At 40.1% G+C, this 19232-nt stretch overlaps 1 protein-coding gene across 9 annotated transcripts in view; it reads left to right on the top strand.

The window, feature by feature from the left end:
• Positions 1–19232, top strand: part of SORCS1 (sortilin related VPS10 domain containing receptor 1) — a 591779-nt gene that overhangs the window by 464490 nt on the left and 108057 nt on the right. For 8 of the 9 annotated variants that reach the window (XM_005566385.4, XM_005566384.4, XM_065521387.1 and 5 more), the window contains exons 9-10: positions 303–482; positions 11349–11495. In XM_005566385.4, coding sequence (XP_005566442.3) covers positions 303–482; positions 11349–11495 — 327 coding nt within the window. Of the gene's footprint in view, positions 1–302; positions 483–11348; positions 11496–19232 lie in introns of those variants that run through there. The other variant, XM_074002673.1, reaches the window with a different exon arrangement.

Below are 19232 nucleotides of genomic sequence, written 5' to 3'. Positions count from 1 at the left end.
TCCAAATCATACATATTTAAGAAAGTATTTTTCAAATTATGTAATGAGGCATTTAAAACTGATCTATCAAACACCCCTCCATCCTATTTTTTAATGACCTTATTGCCTAACCCCACAAGTGACAAAGGAAATATATGATTAATGCTTAACTAATTATTATTTCTCATATATGCAAAAGGAAGCTACGTTCTATTAAAGTGCTCATTCTGGTATTCCTCATTTGATGCCACACTCTTTGGATGCCTGCCAGGTTAACGTGTAAAACTCTTCTTCCCTCTTCACGACCTTGTGTCTTTTCACAGGACATGCATGTTATCAGCACCGATGAGAATCAGGTGTTCGCAGCGGTCCAAGAATGGAACCAGAATGACACGTACAACCTCTACATCTCAGACACACGTGGTGTCTACTTCACCCTGGCCTTGGAGAATGTCCAGAGCAGCAGAGGCCCTGAGGGCAACATCATGATCGACCTCTATGAGGTATGTCACGAGGCATATGTGGTCCTAAGTCACAGCAATGCCCAGCTGGCTGATGGAAGCCCCGCATGGACTCTTTTCCTGGTCATTTTAATACAGTTCCTATGTGGCCTCATTTCTCTTGGGAAATGGAGAGATTTGCAGAACATTTTTATAAGTTAATTTGCAATCCACAGAACATCTCTGGGAGGGATTCTGGGAGAGTTTCTTTTTTGACAAACTCCACAGGACATGAAGGCTTAGCGGACTTGCGGAATGTCTGGGGAGGCAGCCAATTACAGGGTGTGACGAGAGTGGCCTGCATGCAATGTTTGGACATAGTTTTGAAAGGCAGACAGGGCCGGGCCATGAGTAAAGGGATGGTGGATGGCACTCCCTTGTCTCTCAGAAGAAAGAATGAAGGGGATCAGGTCTCCTGCATCCAGTCAGAAGACGCTTCATTTGGACTTGAAGACCTTTCTGGTTAAATAAGCTCCCTTGGCTAATGGCCTTTTTCTCACAGGGCCAGAGAGTGAGATAAGATTAGCAGGTGTCTGTCTCCTAAATCCAGAAAAATAAAATAAACAGCTACTACAACAAGAACAGAGCTTAGCAGACTCTTTGTTTCTCAAGATGGCTAAGATTCAAAAGAAAATCATATATGTTGGATTGGTTAGCTTTCATGATAAATACCAATGCTTTAATTGCCATTGAAGGCACAGTTAGCTAGAAAGAAAACTGCTGCCTTGGGATGGATTTTATCCATTCGTCAGTCTTATCATGCACTACGAAAGATTTATAATAGGTTATAATAAGCCATTTGAAAACATTCAGAATTTGGGAAGTGCAACAATATACCTATATTCTATCTGAAAAAAAATCTAAAATGGATTCAGATATGTACAGTCATAATGACACTATCATTTAGTCAAGAATAAGCACAGTGAGTCAAGAGGTTGCTTGTCTAAGAAGTAAGGATATATCTAGTATGAAAGAAACTAACTTCACTTAAGAAATTTTAACCTGTCATTGTAATCCCTTTCAATGTGTTCTATCTTCCTCCTCCTTCAGAGGTTCTTAGTGATTTTTTTCTAGTATCTAAACTTTTATGTATGTATAAAAGCATATTAGTAAACTGTATGCCAAAGTTAGAGCCCAGGTATTTGTAATAGAAATTATGGCAGACTAGCATAGGGTCTAGTTTATATGTATATGTTTAGAAAATTCTACTGCAAACTTTTTCATACTTTCACAAGTTTTTCCACTTCTTCTTCTGCCCATGTTTCAGATAAATACAGTATCATGTATGACAACCTCAAACTGTATTCTAGAAGAAATTTACATATTGTGATGATTTAGTTTCAACTTCATGTTGAATAAAATTTAATTTAGAGTACAGATTTTGGATTTAGGTTGCCTAAGCTTAAATCCTAGCAATGCCACTTGTATGTATTCTTGAGACAAATCCAGTAACTTCTGAGCCACAGTTTCCTTGCTTAAAATATGGAGATAAATATGATACCTACTAGATGTGATTTTTCTGAGGATTAAATGAATTAATCCTTTCAAAGCACGGAGCACAGTGCTTAAAATACAATAATGCTCAACAAATTATAGATAGCATCATTAATATTATGTTCCAGTGTGTTCAAGCACCACTGCAGTGTTCTACTCTCATAGCCTTAACATCTACCCACATTATTTAAATGCCCAAAACATTTTTATTATTTCGGATTCCTACATCTTCCCATATTGCAATTAGTGCAGCCATATGACATTCTTCATATCAAGTAGTTGTCTTTTTTTTTCTTTTCTTTTGATATGGAGTCTCGCTCTGTCACCCAGGCTGGAGTACAGTGACACGATCTCGGCTCACTGCAACCTCTGCCTCCTGGGTTCAAGCTATTCTCCTGCCTCAGCCTCCTGAGTAGCTGGGACTCCCACCACCACGCCCAGCTAATTTTTGTATTTTTAGTAGAGACAGGGTTTCACCATATTGGCCAGGCTGGTCTCAAACTCCTGACCTTGTGATCCGCCTGCCTTGGCCTCCCAAAGTGCTGGGATTACAGTAGTTGTCTTCTTATAAACAAGTGTAAATTACCACATTTCTTTTTCATTGGTAAATAGACTATAAACAATAGACTATAAACATTTTAACTTGAAGTGTGTTTTGTTGAAATGTCATGCATTTTCTTGCCTTGACTCAACACTGAGCATGCTCTGCGCATTCACTGGCATGAAGTCAAAGCAACTGCCCAAGCTTAATCACCCAGTTTTCTTGCCTGGCCCTCATTCTATCCTTGATCTCCCAAAGACATGTTCTGACTTTCAGGTTCCATCTTCCCCTTCCTGATTATCCTCTTCCCTCTTTTTGAGTCAATATGGAATTGATTCTCTGGATAAATTTTGTTTCCTGCCAGAAATAAAAACCATTTTAATTGGTCCCTTGATGACGAAAAAATGATAAGTTTAGACAGGAATGACTTTGCAATGTCTTGTTATTTGCAACTCTTTTCATGACTAGTTTTCTGAATTCGAACATCAGTAACAGGTATGGAATGAAAAGAGGAAACAAGGCGACCTCTGGACATGCCAAACATGGCTTTGTTAATCTTGTGCTTCCCCTTTGTGCCTCTTTTGCAGTTGACTATCTGTAGGGAAACTGCTGGCTCTTATTATCATCATTTTGGGCAGTGGTATGACTGTATTGTGTAAAGGTGCTCTGCATCCTGGGGCTGGGAGAGAGGAGTCTTTGTTTTATTAGCCTGACAGTTCACGGCAACTTGAATTGAAATTGATGTGATCAGAACGGCAGTGCCGTATCTGCTGATTACCTAGATAGAAAGAATATTGGCTGACACGGAGCCTGGCACAAATGTTCCCTTAAATCTGATTGTTCTGGCTAGCAGGAAGCTGAAAGCCATCCAGCATGAATTTCCCAGTAGAATTGTAATGAATGATGAGAGCTTAGAGATAAATGAGAAGTAAGAAAATCCATAAATGAATTACTAAGGAGCAAGGATGAGCAACACATGAGGTGGGGGTTACAGAGACAGCATACATGGAGTGCATGCCTGCTCACATTTGGGGTGACTGAGGAGGATGGCCTTTGTTCTTTGTTTGCTTTTGCATGCCAATTATGTGCTATTCCTGCATTTGTGAGCTCTTCTGGCTATTTTAGCAGAGGTGAACTGTATAATGTATAAACATGTAGATGGGTCTGTGCGTCACGGATGTGCACTGCTGATGGGTCTTTGTAAAAAATGTAGAAGGAAGCACTGTGCTTGTTAAAATTAAGCATTTTGTTTGCACATACGTTGGAACCTGGATACAGATTCTGTGTTCTCTACCCTAGAACTATGTGTGTATATGGAATGAGAGAGAGAAATGCTAGAGACAAAGTGTTGGGGGTACAGCCTTATATGGTTTAGTTATTGAAATACCAGAATTTTCCATCAGTGTGAATTGGACTCCATTCAAGAGAGCCAAGAAATAAGAGACAAGAAAGTTGGCCTCAGAGCAAAAATACTAGAAATGGATTTTGTTGATATTAATAATGTCTAATATTTTGGGCCACTTTGTGCCAGGCATGGTGTAAAAAACCTTCCGTAACGATCTCATTCAATGCATACATTAACTTTATGATGTAGGAACTGTTGTCACTTTCACTTCAAATATAAGTAAATGCAGGCAGAGAGAATACAGCAACTTTTGCAAGCCCCCAAAGATGGTAAGTGGCAGAGTTAGGACCTAAACCCTAGAGTATGCAAACTCTCAACTATAGACTGTCATGTTTTCCCTGAAGGATCCGCATCTGGGCTCGTATTTGGTTGTGATACGAGCATTAAGACTGAAGAACATAGAAGGGCAGGGTAAATAGAGTTAGACTTTGCATACCAGTTGAAAACAGAAGACTGGAAGAAGAAAATGATGAAAGTCAATGTAAAGAGAATCAGAAGTTTGATTGCCTGAGACCTATCTATGCAGCGCCTTTAGTACCAAGTGCTGAGTTACAGCTAAGTTCAGGCCATATTGACACATGGCTCGCAGTCTTGTCGGGTGGATGTATTTGTGTAAGAAAAGCCTGGAAACAAGTGTCCTAAAACTCCATCACACCTGAATAGAATGAATGTTCCAGTGGCATCGTGTGGGTTGGGGAACAGAAGACTGCATATCTGGTGGTGGCCAGAGCAAAAGAAATGTGCTGAGTGTATCTAAGAAGAGTGATGCCTGATGTATTTGTGTAGTGTGGATGATGAGAGGGAGCCTGACAGGTTTGGATGACACCTTCTCTCCTTTGGGAAGGGAATATTAATTAATGATGATGAAGAGCACTTTGGCTTAATAGATAATGACAGTTCACCCCAGCTGAGTGCAAAGGGTTGTGTTGGGAGTGAAGCCACTTGGCTGACAAATTCAGAATACACAAGAATGTGTGCATACATGAGTGAGCCCTGGTGGGTGTCATGAAGGACAGCCAGTGACCAGGGCATGTTCTGTTACACACAGTGTCTTCTGTATCCTCTCTTTAAAAGAGAAAACTCAACGGTTATGATAATATAGCATACACCTTGATTTCTTGGAGAAAGACTGCCTCTTACAATCTAGGTTAGGAGGTAGGAAAGAAAAATGCTCTCCTATTGAAGATACATTTATTACAGGATATTGAATGTACTATTGGCCAGGTGCAGTGGCTCACGCCTGTAATCCCAGCACTTTAGGAGGCGGAGGCAGAAGGATCACCAGAGGCTAAGAGTGTGAGACCAGCCTAGTCAACATGGCAAAACCCTGTCTCTACTAAAGATACAGAAATTAGCTGAGTGTGGTGAAGTCCCAGCTACTTGGGAGGCTGAGGCAGGAGAATCACTTGAACCCTTGAGGTGGAGGTTCCAGTGAGCCGAGATGGTGCCAGCCTGGGCGACAGAGCGAGACTCCTCCTCAAAAAAAAAAAAAATAATAATAGTAATAATAATAATAATAAAATAAAAGAATGTACTATTATTTCAGGCTACTGTCTCTTGAGGAGGAGAGTGCTGTTTGAGGAGGAGAGTGCTCTTGGGTTGGGGCAACAGAGAAGGAAAGAACATTTAGGTTTTTCTTGGCCAATGGTTTCCCTGATTGTGAAGGTACCCCTGGCCTCATGTCTCTCCTTCCTGCTATCCTCTCTTGAGAAGAGAAAAATATCCCATCCACAAAGCCCAAAGAAATTGTGGCCATGACTATGTTCTCTTTCTTGCCACAGTTGTTGTTTCATCTTTTTAATTTTTTTTTTTTTCAAATTTTGGCACTTAGGATTTGTAATTTAAATCTGAGACTGAGAGGGTGGTAGTATTCATCTTTTAGTCAGCATTCAAGGCAGAAATAAGCAAAAACACCTGCACAGGAGTCTTCCCAACTTAGCCTCTGCATGGAGCTTACAAAGGGTTTTCTTACACAAATACATGAGTTCCTTTGAATTAATTTATGATAAAGAGTATAAGGAGTACTAGAGATGTCTATAAGAAGATTCCTGATTCCCTTAAGAACAGGACAGAACCATCCAGAAAGTAAACCTAAAAAACACGGGAGAAATTCCCAGCACCTAGCACATTCTAACTCTCAAAAAATGTAGTTGTTGAGATATTCTACATATTATATCTGCAAGTGCCTAGAAGATCGTATGATACTTAGTAGATGCTCAGAAAATATTTACTGAATGACTAGAGTAAATGTACTAATGACTGAATAAAATACAATTTATTTGAGTAGAACATTCTGATGCGATATTTCTCTCAGGCGATATTTCTCTAGGATAAAAGGAGAAGTTCGAAGAGGCCGTATAGCCACAGGCCTAAGGGTGTAGATAGACTCTGTAGTTAGACAGACTGACTCGGAGTCCAGATCTAAGATTCTCCAGGGGGATGACCTTAGGCAAGTGATTAGCCACATCTGAACTTCAGTTTTCTCATCTGTAAATGAGGATAATATGAACTCTAATGCATGCAGATATTCACAAGTTCCTGTTTGCAAAGCCTTTCATGTACAGGTTGAGGATACCTTATCTGAAATGCTTGGGACCAATAGGGTTTCAGATTTTAGATATTTTTGGATTTTGGAATATTCACATATATATAATGAGATATATTGGAACTGGGACCCAAGTATACACACAGGATTCATTTATGTTCCATACACACCTTATCACATAGCCTGAAGTTAATTTTAAATAATATGTTTAATAATTTTGTGCGTGAAAGTTTTTGTATTCTAGAAATTTATTTTTTATGTTTTATTGGTACATAATAGGCACACATTTTCAGGGTATATATAATAATGTAATTTATATAATTAGTAAATAACATATTAGTGTACTTGAGATTATTCATCACCTTAAATATTTTTCTTTTCTTTAGAGTTTTGATTGTGTTTTGCCTGTGACCCATCACATATGATTAGGTGTAGAATGTTTCACTTATGGCATCATGTCAGTGCTAAAACATTCTAAGTTTTGGAGCATTTTGGATTTTTAGATTAGGGATGTTCAACCTCTGGTACCTGAAATTTAATAATCAATACATTTGGGTTGCCATTATTGTGATATCTTTCCTCCAAAACAGCTTTATTAAAATATAATTCACATATCGTACAATTTATCCACTTAAAATGTAAAATCCAATGGTTTCTAGTATGTTCATAGAGCTGTGCGGCCACCACCACAATTTTAGGCCATTTTCATCATCCAGTACAGAAGCTCCACAACCATTAGTAGTCACTCCCCGTTTCTCCTCCTCGCATCTTCTCCCCGGTCATGGTTACCAGAGGCTTGGGTGTCGCACCTTCTAATGCAGAACGCTCACTGCCTATTTCAGTAGGAACAAAGACAGGGGCTGGCGCGGTGGCTCACACCTGTAATCCCAGCACTTTGGGAGGCCAGGGCAGGTGGCTTGCTTGAGCCCAGGAGTTTGAGACCAGCCTGGGCAATGTGATAAAACCCTATCTCTACCCAAAACAAAACAAAACAAACAAACAAACAAAACCCCAAAAATTAACTCGGCATGGTGGTGTGCAACTGTTTTCCCAGCTACTTGGAAGGCTCAGGTGGGAGGATCGCTTGAGCCCAGGAGGTCGTGGCTGCAGTGAGCTGTGGTCACACCACTGCTCTCCAGCTTAGGTGCCAGGGAGAGACCCTGTTTCAAACAAACAAACAAAAAACAGGGTTCTTTGTATAAAGTTACTTTACTATTATTAATTTTAAAGAGTAGCTTGGTAGAGTGAATAACAATCTGAAGGTTGTGTTAGAGTAGGAGACCATAATGTGAGAGGTCACAGGGGATGACAAAATTGGAATTAATATATGATAAAGAGTGTAAGGAGTACTAGAGATGTTTACGGGAAGATTGAGTCCCATAGGAAGATCCCACAGTTGTTGACAGCCAAGATACAGGTACCATCTGTATGAGAGACAAATTAAAGAACAGAGAATAAGTGTGGGGATAATCAGGATGAAAAGAGATTCTGGTTTCTGGAAAAGGTTTATGAGCTGAATCTTGAGGGATGAATATGTAGAGGCATATCAGGAGGCTGTCCAAGGGAGTTGGGGGTAACCTTTGTGAACAAAGAGAGTCAGATAAGAGAAGGGAAGAAAGTGTTCTGAGACCATCATGTTGGCAACAGGAAATGCACCAATGTACTTTGTGTTAGACTTAAGGTTTGAGCTGTAACACTTCACGTTTAAAGTCTAATTAAAATGATATCTTGACTTATATTAAATAAGAAATAACTGTTAATTACTTTTGAGATATCTGGTAGCACATTTCTCTATATGAGAAGCAAAGACTAAAGTAGCTTTCCAGCACACTCAGAATTCTTAAAGTTCTTTATGCAGAATTCAGACGGGCAGTAAAGGCAACAATTCTTTTTCCCAAAGGAGGACAGACTTCCAGCAGTGGGATGTACCATTCCCATGGGAGTTTTGTCATCAGAAATTCTATGTCTATGGGAAGACATGGCTTCGTAGGAAATACTGCTTTACCCCACCCTACCCCATCCCTCAACTCCACTCTATTCCATAAATATGCATGCAGTGTGGATGCGGAGAGGTTATCTAGAAACATAAACATGTCCCCTCATCCTCAGTGGAACCTCAGACCCTACACTCACACAGAGAGAGACATATACTACATGCTTAGGCAGGTACACACACGTACACCCACGCACATTCCACATTTGGGGCACTCATGCTTGGTATTAGTCCCCTTGATATCCGAAGTCCTACAGTGAGAGGATAGAGGTTCCAGGAAACATAGGATGAGACCTTAGAATAGAGCACTGGAAGAAAGTGGCTCATGCATGCCTAGGGGTTTCCATGAGACACACAGAAAGATGGATTTCTCAAGCTCAGAGTGAAAGGAACAGTGAATAGCACAAAAACCTAAGACTAGGGCTGACTACCTTTGCAGACCAGGCCAAAGCAGCAAAAGAAAACAACAAAACAAAACAAAAAAACCCCTACCTTAAATGGATAAAGTGCCTTGGCTGCAAAAGGAAAATAAGCGATAAGCAGACCCTCTCCAGCTCTATCCTGTGTTGATACACATTCCCTTTACTTTGCCAAGTTTTTATTCCTCAAGATAAACCTGAAGGCCAAGCTGCCAGAGATGAATTACAAAGCACAGCTCTTTGCTCAAGTGGCATTTGATAATGCCAAGCAGTTGGGGGCCAATAAAGTCGCCACTTCTGCAAATCAAATGAACCAGCTCCCAAACATGCATAACGCTGTGCTGGCACCCTTGCCAGAAGAGGGAGAGGGCAGGAAGGAAAATGGGCAATGAAACTACTGGAATAGGTAACATTTTTATTCCGTCTGCACTTATTGTCACCCTCTTGAGTGCTGAATGGTTAAGACAGGGTCATTTCTCATTCCTGGGAATGGTATAGAGGAAAGACCAGTATGACTTTGTGAAATTGTGATTTACGTAATTTAATTTTTTAAAGAACTGGCAGTATATTCATATTTAAGTATGTAACAGCTTCTTGAACATATGCAAAACCAATATGGAGTTCCCTGGTGGGCAGCCCTTGCGGAGCTGGTGCAGTGAATTACTAAATATTATTTGTAATTAACACACTGCTGTTGGGAGGTAGAGTGCTCCTGGAGTTTATGCCTTCCACATTTGTTGAGGTTAGACAATGCACAAGAAATTGTTCTGGCTGCTATTGATTGCCCAGAATGCACCGTGTTTCCTGAGTGTAATAGTTCAAAGTATTCCTCTCCACAACTCATTTATACCATTTAGTTGTTTAACATACTTGTTGTTTCAAAAGAGTACAAATGTGGCCCAACTGTAAATTATCCCAGATGCCAGATCAGCGGGTACACACTAATGAGGTCTGACTGTCAAAAGCAAAGGAAAAATGTGTGTCTTCTATCGATTGAAACCCAACCTCTTAGAATTGACAGATTCAAGCTGTATTTGAAGTCAGGCAGATTTGGGTGTGAATCTCAACTTTGTGTGATCTCAGTTTCTTCATCTGTAGAATTGGGGTAAAAGCTGCAGGTGCAGGTTTGTAGTAAGTATTAGAGGTTTTATAAATAAAATACTGGACATAGTGCTTGGCGTTTGGCGAGGTCTGAAGAGGTGACAGCTATTGCCTCACTATTCTGCTTAAAAATTTTTCATGTTGTAAAGGGCCCAAGTTAAGTAGGTTTAAATATGCTTGTTAGCCTGCTCACTTACTCCCTAGGTGTGTTCCAGAAAGCCACCAAGTCAAAGTGTCTATTTCCTCATCCTCAAAATGTGGCTAATGATAATTATTCCATGGTTATTCTGAGTATTAAATGAGGTAATGTACATGCAGCGTTGGAATGCATTACTCAACATGTTTCAGTCCTTTTCCTCACTGTCCTGTTCTCCTGGGTTGTTACAATTTCAAGCAGGGTAAAATGTGCATGAATGTGTTTGATAAACTCCAAAACACAAGAAAAATATAATGCACAATTATTTGCTTTTGCAAGATTTTGACAACTTACTAATGATTACTTCTTACCTAACATATAGAAGAGAAGAGACAATCATTTTCAGAGGCAAATAATTAAGAGCATCTGTTTAGGCTGAGAACAACGGTATTTTAAAAACAAAGTAGGGAGTATTTGATGATTTAGGAAAACCACCATTTATTTAAATTTAAAAGCTGTCCTCTTATATTCAGTGCATTCTGGTGGCTTAACAGAGAGATCTTACACAGAAATAAAGCAACAGTAATTGGATCAGGAGCTTTAACTGACCTCTTTCAATTGCCCTAGCCTGCAGATAGCTTGATAATTGAGGTAGGCATTAAGAGCATAAGCTGTGAAGCCATAGAGTTGTGAGGTGATAATCCTGAGTCTGATACTTACTGTGTGCCCTTGGGCAGTGTGACCTTAGGCAAGTCACTTTATTTGGATGAGCCTGAGCTTTCTTCATCTGTGAAATAGAATAAACGATACCAAGGAGGACTGTTTTAAGGATTAAGTGAGATCAAGTATTTGAGACTCTGGGTGCTACCCTAGCATACAATAAAAGTAACCCCTATTTATTTATTTATTACTTACCAAGCAACAGAGCTGAAACCATGAGAATTTATCTCTTGGCAACTGCAGGCTCCTGTCAGCCTATGTTAGGGGTAATAAGAAGCTGCTATCAAACTCTTATTGTCACCCCCATATGATAAGGATCACCAATCTGTTGTTGTTTGTCCAGTAGCCTGGGAAGTCATTATACCTTGAGTGTCACCTCCTTCCCCCATCGCCAACCTTTCTTTCCTCCAAGATAAGTGCTCTCAGCTGACTTTGACAGCCTTCTTTTTTTTTAAGTAAACAAATATATCGCTTCTCAAATTGATGTATTTTTCAGCCATGTCAATTTTTCCCAGGTAGCAGGGATAAAGGGAATGTTCTTGGCTAACAAGAAGATTGACAACCAAGTGAAGACTTTCATCACATACAACAAAGGCAGAGACTGGCGTTTGCTGCAGGCTCCGGACACAGATCTAAGGGGGGACCCCGTGCACTGCTTGCTGGTGAGTCTTCATCTTGAAGCAGAATGCCTCACACAGTAGAGGGACAGAAATGGATATTTAACAGAGGATGAGGATAGTTCTGGGACTTTTGCTCAGTTCATGAACAAAAGGGAGTGGGGAGGGGCGTGAAGGCAAAGGGTATAGAAAACTCACAGCACTGCCTAGTGTGATGTGCCAGAGAGATAGGAGAACGTGGGCAGTTTCTTGTGCCCTTCCAGGATCCTTGGTTCCTGCCCAAGTTCTGATGAGGGCCTCAAATGGTAGTTTGAGGGAGAATAGGACAGTTTCTATCCCTGGTGATGATATACCCCGAACAACCTACTTGCTCATGAGTAACCTGTTACAGAACTAATGATACATAAATTCAGCTGTAGAGTTGATGAACTGAATGCAGAGTCGTGTAGGTGTATTTTCCTGTGGAGATGTTTAATCATATTTTCAGAGGAGTTTATGACTCAAAAAAGGTAAGAACCACTGATTTATACCCTTATTGGTATTCTTTACAATATGTTCTGTTCATTTTTGTCTTATTCTGTAAAGCTGAAGTTGGCAAACTATAGCCTGTGGGAAAAATATGGCCCACCACTTGTTTTTCTAAATAGGGTTTTATTAGAACACAGTCATGCTTATTCATTCACGTATTGTTGATGGCTGCTTTCACTGTACAAAGGCAGAATTGAGTAGTCATGAGAGAGACTGTTTGGTGAACAAAGGCCAATGTGTTTATTTTCTGTATCATGAAAAAAGCCTGATATTTATTACCTGGCCCTTTACAAGGGTTTGCTGACCCCTACTTTAAAGTATGGCTTCCTTTTAGTTGCCTTACATTTGGGCAGTGTATAGATTCGTAGGAATTTATTTATATATTTGATATATGATGGCATCCAAAAGGAGGATCAAAGATGAATCTTGCTTTCAAGGAGTTTGCAGTCTACTTGGCTACTTGAATGTGACTAGATTAATAAATGGAAGACTGCAGAGTCACATCTCATTCCTCTTAGTAGCTCTGATGCCTGCCCCAATTTTGACACACAGATAAGTACTGAGTGAATGCAGAAGGAGGTGAGGAAGAGACAAATTGTAAATTGCAAACATTATTAATACTATCAGTGTCTGTAAAACACTTCAGAAGTTGTGTCTAAATTTAGAAAAAGGAGAGATGATTGTGTAAGCCTAGAGGGAGGACCACTTCATCTGAGTAAGAAGGGCTTGTAGGGGATGGGGGTGTGTGTGTATGAATTACACGTATATAGTTGTTCACACTCTTCATGCAGTTCTGACTTTGATGTTATCTGCACTCAGCTTGCTTCCTTCCATCCTGTAAAGTCTGGACAGTCACTTTGCAGGTTCATCTCTCACAGCTGTAGGCGGGTCACCCTCCTAGTTGAGAAGATGCCAGCAGCCATAGCTTGACCTTATTAGTTGCAGAGAATATCACAGTTGTCACTGTGCATCAGGGAAGCAGTCTAAAATTCAGCTTCCCACTCAGCTTCTCTCCTTATTACTGGCAACTTACAGGGGGAAAAGGCCAGTTGTTATAGTAATGGCAGTGACAGAGTAAGTAAATGTAGCAACTATTATTGAATACCTACTCTATGCAAGGCACAGTTCAGTGGCATTTTAAAAAAACAGGATCACCTTCCTAGTTCAGCTATAGCAAGTTGGAGCATAGTGCTGCTTAACCAAAGATGCGTGGGATATGCCAGTTCCTTAAGCTGGTCTCTACTCCACAATTTGGAGATTAAACACCTATGAGAGAGAATTATGGGAGAGAATTAACCATGTCACCTAAATGGGCTTGCCTGGGGACTCTGGCATCATAAATGAACCACTAAAAATGGCTTTTAAGCCCTTAGCAAGGTATTCCCTGCTTCACCCCTAACCCAGTGTCAGAAACTCTTATTGTTGTACTTCCAAAATATAAATGTAGTATCAACTTACTTCCCTATCACTACTGGGACTGCCCCAATCCAAGCCAGCATCGTTGCTCACCTGATCCACAGTGACAGGCTTCTAACTGGTCCTCCCACTTTTACTTGGCAATCCCTTCTCTAGACGGCAGCCAATGGGACCATTTTTTTAAAAATCAACTTTGTTTTGAGGTAAAATACACGTACCTGCAATTTTAAGAGTATAGTTCAGTAAATTTTGACAGATGTATATACCCATATAACCATTACTACAATCAAGACAGAACATTTCTGTTGCCCTAAAAAATACCTCTTTGTGCCTCTTTGCAGTTAGAACCCACACTCTCAGCCCAGCACAACCAATGATCCACTTTATTTTCCTGTATAATAGATTGTTGTTTTTTAAAATTGTGTGTAAATGGTATCAACTTGAACTTTTGAAAAATCAGATCATATCGCTTCTTTCCTTAAACCTTCTAATGGCTTCTAATACATGTAGAATAAGTAAAAATACTTTATCATGACCAATGAGACTTCACGTGATCTGGCCTCTGAGTAGTTCTCCTCCCTGGTCTCCAGCCTCTCCTCTCTCCCTTTCTTCCTTATATGTAAGCCAAGGTGGAGGAGGGGTTTTTCTTTCCATACCGTGAACTCATCATGTTCATGTATGTCTGAGGGTCTTTGCATTTGTTATTATTTCTCTTAAAATGTCCTTCTCTTTGTCTGGCTTGTTCTTGGCATTCAGATCATTGCTTCATTATCTTAATTTTAGAGAACTTTCTTGAGCATCCCCTAAAGTTGTATTTGTCTTAACTCTTTTTATTTTCTTCATGGTCCTTACTGTTATCTGAAATCAGCAGGTGTACTGCTTAATTTTCTTGTCCATCTTATCTTCTGAAGTGTGAGCTTCATGAGCCTAGGGACGGTGCCTGTCTTTTTGACCATTCCAAAGAATCAGCTCCAGGAATCATACCTGCCACGTGGTAGGGGCTCAACATGAGGGGTGCCATGTCTGGAGTATGCACTCCATCGAAAGGTATTGTGACAGTTTCACATTTGGATTTTAATGGAAGCCGTTCATTCCCTCTGAGAGTCCACTGGAGGATTTGTCACATTGTCTACCTTCTGAAGCTCATGGGCTCAAGTGGAACCCAAAGTTAACAAAAGCAGGAAGCTCATTAAGATGAAAGAAAGATGGATTATTGGGATACAGATGTAGTGAGCTCAGGAGTCTTCCAGCCTTCCTTCTCTGTTAACCCTGTTGTTTAATGTAGTTTTAACCTGAGCTTTAGAAAGCAGGCTGCAGGTGAGAAGGGGAAAATGACAAAGGGAAGCCGGGAGGAGAGACCAAAATCACTTTACAAAAATCTGCCAAAGGCACTAAATAGGAAAGGAAATTTTTGAGCTACAGGAGACGAAGACTGTTAAAAACCTTCTTTAGGCTTGGGAGCTGGTGGCAAAGATGAGATAAAAAGTGATTTTAGATTGTGAGTACTTGGAAAGTGACAGTGTCACTGAAAGCACAGCCTAGTGATTAGAAAAGAGATTTTTCCAGCAGGACTGTTACAGATGTGGAATAAGTTCAGAATTACAGCCCGAATGCAATGTTCCTGGCAAAAATCTATGCTATAGAAATAAGACATCTAGGGTAATTTGGGCTGTATTTTTAGGACTTTTAGACTGATTGCCTGGAAGGCCCAGCTGGGATTTCTTTCCTCTGAAGACAGAATTGTACAATTAGATAGAATATTACAGGTCACAGTCCACCTGTCTCCAAAGCCTCAGGATTGGGCTCCCAAGAGGCAAGATGTGAGCTGAACTGAGCCTGTGACAAATCCTTGGACCCTTAGGGAAAGCACACTGTTTCGTGGAAAGAGGCGCTGACTTTGTGGATTCGTCTGGCAGTTTTCTTTTCTTTTCTTTTCTTTTCTTTTCTTTTTTTTTTTTTTTGAGACAGAGTCTCACTCTGTCGCCCTGGCTGGAGTGCAGTGGCGCGATCTTGGCTCACTGCAACCTCCGCCTCCCGGGTTCAAGCGATTCTCCTGCCTCGGCCTCGCGAGTAGCTGGGATTACAGGCATGTGCCACTACGCCCAGCTAATTTTTGTATTTTCAGTAGAGACAGGGTTTCACCATGTTGGTTGGCCGGGATGGTCTCAATCTCTTGACCTTGTGATCCACCCACCTTGGCCTCCCAAAGTACTGGGATTACAGGTGTGAACCACTGCGCAGTTTTCTATTGGAACCGATCTGGCAGTTTACTATTGGAACTGATCTGGCAGCTGCCCCAGGAGAATCTGTTTTTCACCTTTCTTCCATTGTCTCTGACTCCATATATTTTGCTGATTTGGGCTGGAGCTGAATTCCCCATACCCAGCCAGTTGATCCAGGGGCCTCCTTCCTCTTTGCCATTGACTCTTTATTGAAGATGTAATAAATTCGAATTTCAAGTCAGGGAAAGAAATTATACAAATGAGTATGTATTTCGGGAGGGAGAGTGTTAGGGATACTATTTGGGAGCTTGTTCTTTACAAAAGCTCTGATGTGTCTTTTCAGTACAGTATTCAGATTAGATACCATGGAGATAAAGGTACCATGAAGAAACTAAAGGCAGTTGATACAGAGCCTGAGGAGAAAGAATTGGGATTTGAAGCTGGTTGACCCTTAAGTAATATAACAGCTTTTAAAGTTGACTTATTACATGATGGGGAAATGTCTTCCATTATATGGTAATTCCCCAGTGGGATCTACAATGCTAGAAATAATTTATGGATCACCTGGAGAACATTATGCTACGTGAAATAAGCCAGGCACAGAAAAACCAAGTCTGTGTTTCTTCTACTAGGAACCTAAAACAATCAAACTTATAGAAGTGGAGACAGAATGTTAGTCACTGGAGGCTAGAAGTCGGAGGAAATAGGGAGATATTGGGCAAAGGGTACAATGTTTAAGTTAGACAGAAGGAATAAATGATAAATATTTGAAGTATAAAATAATAATGGATCAGTTAGATTCAGCAGACATTTATTGAACACTTGCAATAGCCAGAGTATTTTGTTGGTTAAAATAAAAGAATCAGGCAAAGAAAGGTAACTAGTAACTAGAGGTCCACTTATGGTTTCACGGGTTTGCAGACTCCCTGAAATTAAGTGCAAGACTCTGTGTACTTGTCTATGTGCACTTTTTCTTGGTCTTTAGTTTGCATCAGATGCCCAAAGTTTGTACCTGACCCAGAAAAGATTACAGACTAACGATCTAGTTGCTCCTAGAATTGGTATGCCATAGATAATTGATATGCCATGGCCTGTGACTATGTGTAAGGATGCAAAGGGCAGCTTCTAATAATGTGTGCTGGTCATTCTATCCTCTGTAGGTCAGCTGCTGGCATTGGTGGTTTGGGTGTACATTTCTATATTTTCTGAATGTGGAAAAGTCAGGAAAATAGAGAACTGCCTTTGGAACTGCTTTGACTCTATTGACTTGGAGATAACCCTGGAAAGAAAAAAGCAACTATTGCGACTATTAGCCTGTGTAGGTAGTCAGCACATATTTGCTAATGAGGTGAAAGAAGGCAGGAAGACAAGAGAAAGGAAGAGAGGGGCCTATGATGTGCCCCCAGCCTTGGCAAAATGTGCGTAAGAACTGGAGAGCTTTGTCCTGTGTCCTCCAGGAACTTGGAGGGGTTTGATAAGCATTATAATAAAATATACTAATATAAACTATATTAATTGTTTACGACTTGACTTGGACAAATGTCCAAAACTGGTCAGTACAGCAGCTTAAGTTGAAAAAAGTGAAGATGAATCACTTCACACTGTTTTTTCCTTAAACATTTGTGTAGACTATAACTGCCTTGAAGAAAATGAAAGAAAAAAAGCCACAGAATATTCTCCTTGTACCAGCTGGGGGCAATCCAGTACTACAAATGTGAGAGTGGAGAAAAAAGTGCACCAAAAGATAATTTCTTATGTTGCTGTTACTGCGTGAACTGGTGTCTTTTTTTCTCAGATTAATCGATTTCAGTCCTCTGAAAGCGATAGCAACAGAGGCATGCTGAGGTAGCCAATGGAAAATGACATCTTTCCTTTGTTTTTGGTTTTGGTTTTTATTGTTGTTGTTTTGTTTTGTTTTGGTGTGGTTTGGTTTTGTATTAGAGATGGAGTCTCGCTCTGTCACCCAAGCTAGAGTGCAGTGGTGTGATCTCGGCTAACTGCAACCTCCGCCTCCCGGGTTCAAGGGATTCTCCTGCCTCAGCCTCCCGAGTAGCTGGGACTATAGGTGCCTGCCACCATCCCTGGCTAATTTTTGTATTTTTAGTAGAGACAGGGTTTCACCATGTTGGCCAGGTTGGTCTTGAACTCCTGACCTCAAGTGATCCACCCACCTCTGCCTCCCAAAGTGCTGGAATTATAGGCCTGAGCCACTATGCATGGCCTGACATTTTTCCTTTGTAATGGCAAATGCCCCTTACCAAATAATCCTTAGGTCAGGTGGAAAATAACTTTCAAAATCTTCCAGCCGTGGCAAGCAACTGGCTTAAGATTGCAAGTTGGGTGCTCTCCTGGCTAGGAGAGCCAGGTGCACCTGTTGCAAAAAGTCCTTGGTGATGCAAAATGTCCTCTGTTAAGCTCATATGTCTAGGGATAATCCCCAAGCAGTAGTCTACTTCTTGGAATGCCATACAGATGCTCACAACATTATTCAGATTATGTGGTTTATATTCCTGCCCACATACTTCTGGCATTGCTCTGAGTAAAATAGTAAAGTGATATCTTTCATGTCCTAACAAAAAAAGCATTACTTGATATTGCAAGCTTCTATTTATTATCTTGTTTAGATTCTATGCTAGGTTTCACAAAAGATGCAAAGCACTACGTAATGAGTTATCTTTATTTATAGAGTATATTCTTAGAGGGATATAATTGTATATACCTGAAATAGATAATACAAGATTGTGCATAGTGAAATAAATTGTTGTAGATTAGAGGAGGGGAGACCCTGATAGGCTGCAGTTATCAGGAAGACTTTCATGGAAAACTGGTTTTGCACTCCTGGTTTATCCTGTCTTACATCATCTGAGTGTTGTACTATGCTGTTCTGGAACATCCACCGCATTTAATTATATCTGTTCTAGTCTTCCTCATGGACAAATAAAAGCCAAGTGTCTGGGCCTAATATTTCTTCTAATAGGGGCTGTCTTTTTTACTCTTGTAGAAGATTATAAAATGGAAACTCCTTTTTTTGAAAGATTTACATGAAATTTTTTATGCAAAACCAATCATTTCTTACTATTGTTCTACCTTGAGAGTTTTACTTTGTTGGCAGTAAAGAAAATTGTGATCTGCTGTTTTATTTCACCAGCGTTGTGGCTGCTTTTATTCCTGAGTTTCATTTTCACTTTGTCATTTACTCCATCCTATATAAATTTAATCATTGCATCTGTAGGTGTCTGAATGTCTGCTGGCTGAAACTTACAGAGCAGAATAAAAGTAATAACAGAGATACATTGGTGATTCCAAAAACTCCAGTTGATAAGATTAGAAAGTAATCTTCCTGAGAGATGAAAAGAAATGTGGGTTCAAACACAAACTTGTGTTTTTTGACAACTCAGTACAAGAACTATTTTAAACAAAATTCATATAAGATTTATTATCCATTTTTTCTTGAAAACTGTTGATATCTCAATCAGATAATTTGACTGAGGTTTCTGCACAGATAAACAAGTCCCTTACATTTTCATTTAAATTTTTACTACTAGTGCATTTTGTTTACGAGTATGACTTTTATATTGAATGATTCTGATTCTGATAATATCCTGGTAGAGATGCT

Source organism: Macaca fascicularis, chromosome 9 (assembly GCF_037993035.2).
Source record: "Macaca fascicularis isolate 582-1 chromosome 9, T2T-MFA8v1.1".
Taxonomy (NCBI): Eukaryota; Metazoa; Chordata; class Mammalia; order Primates; family Cercopithecidae; genus Macaca; species Macaca fascicularis.
This window is presented reverse-complemented; position numbering and strand designations above follow the sequence as displayed.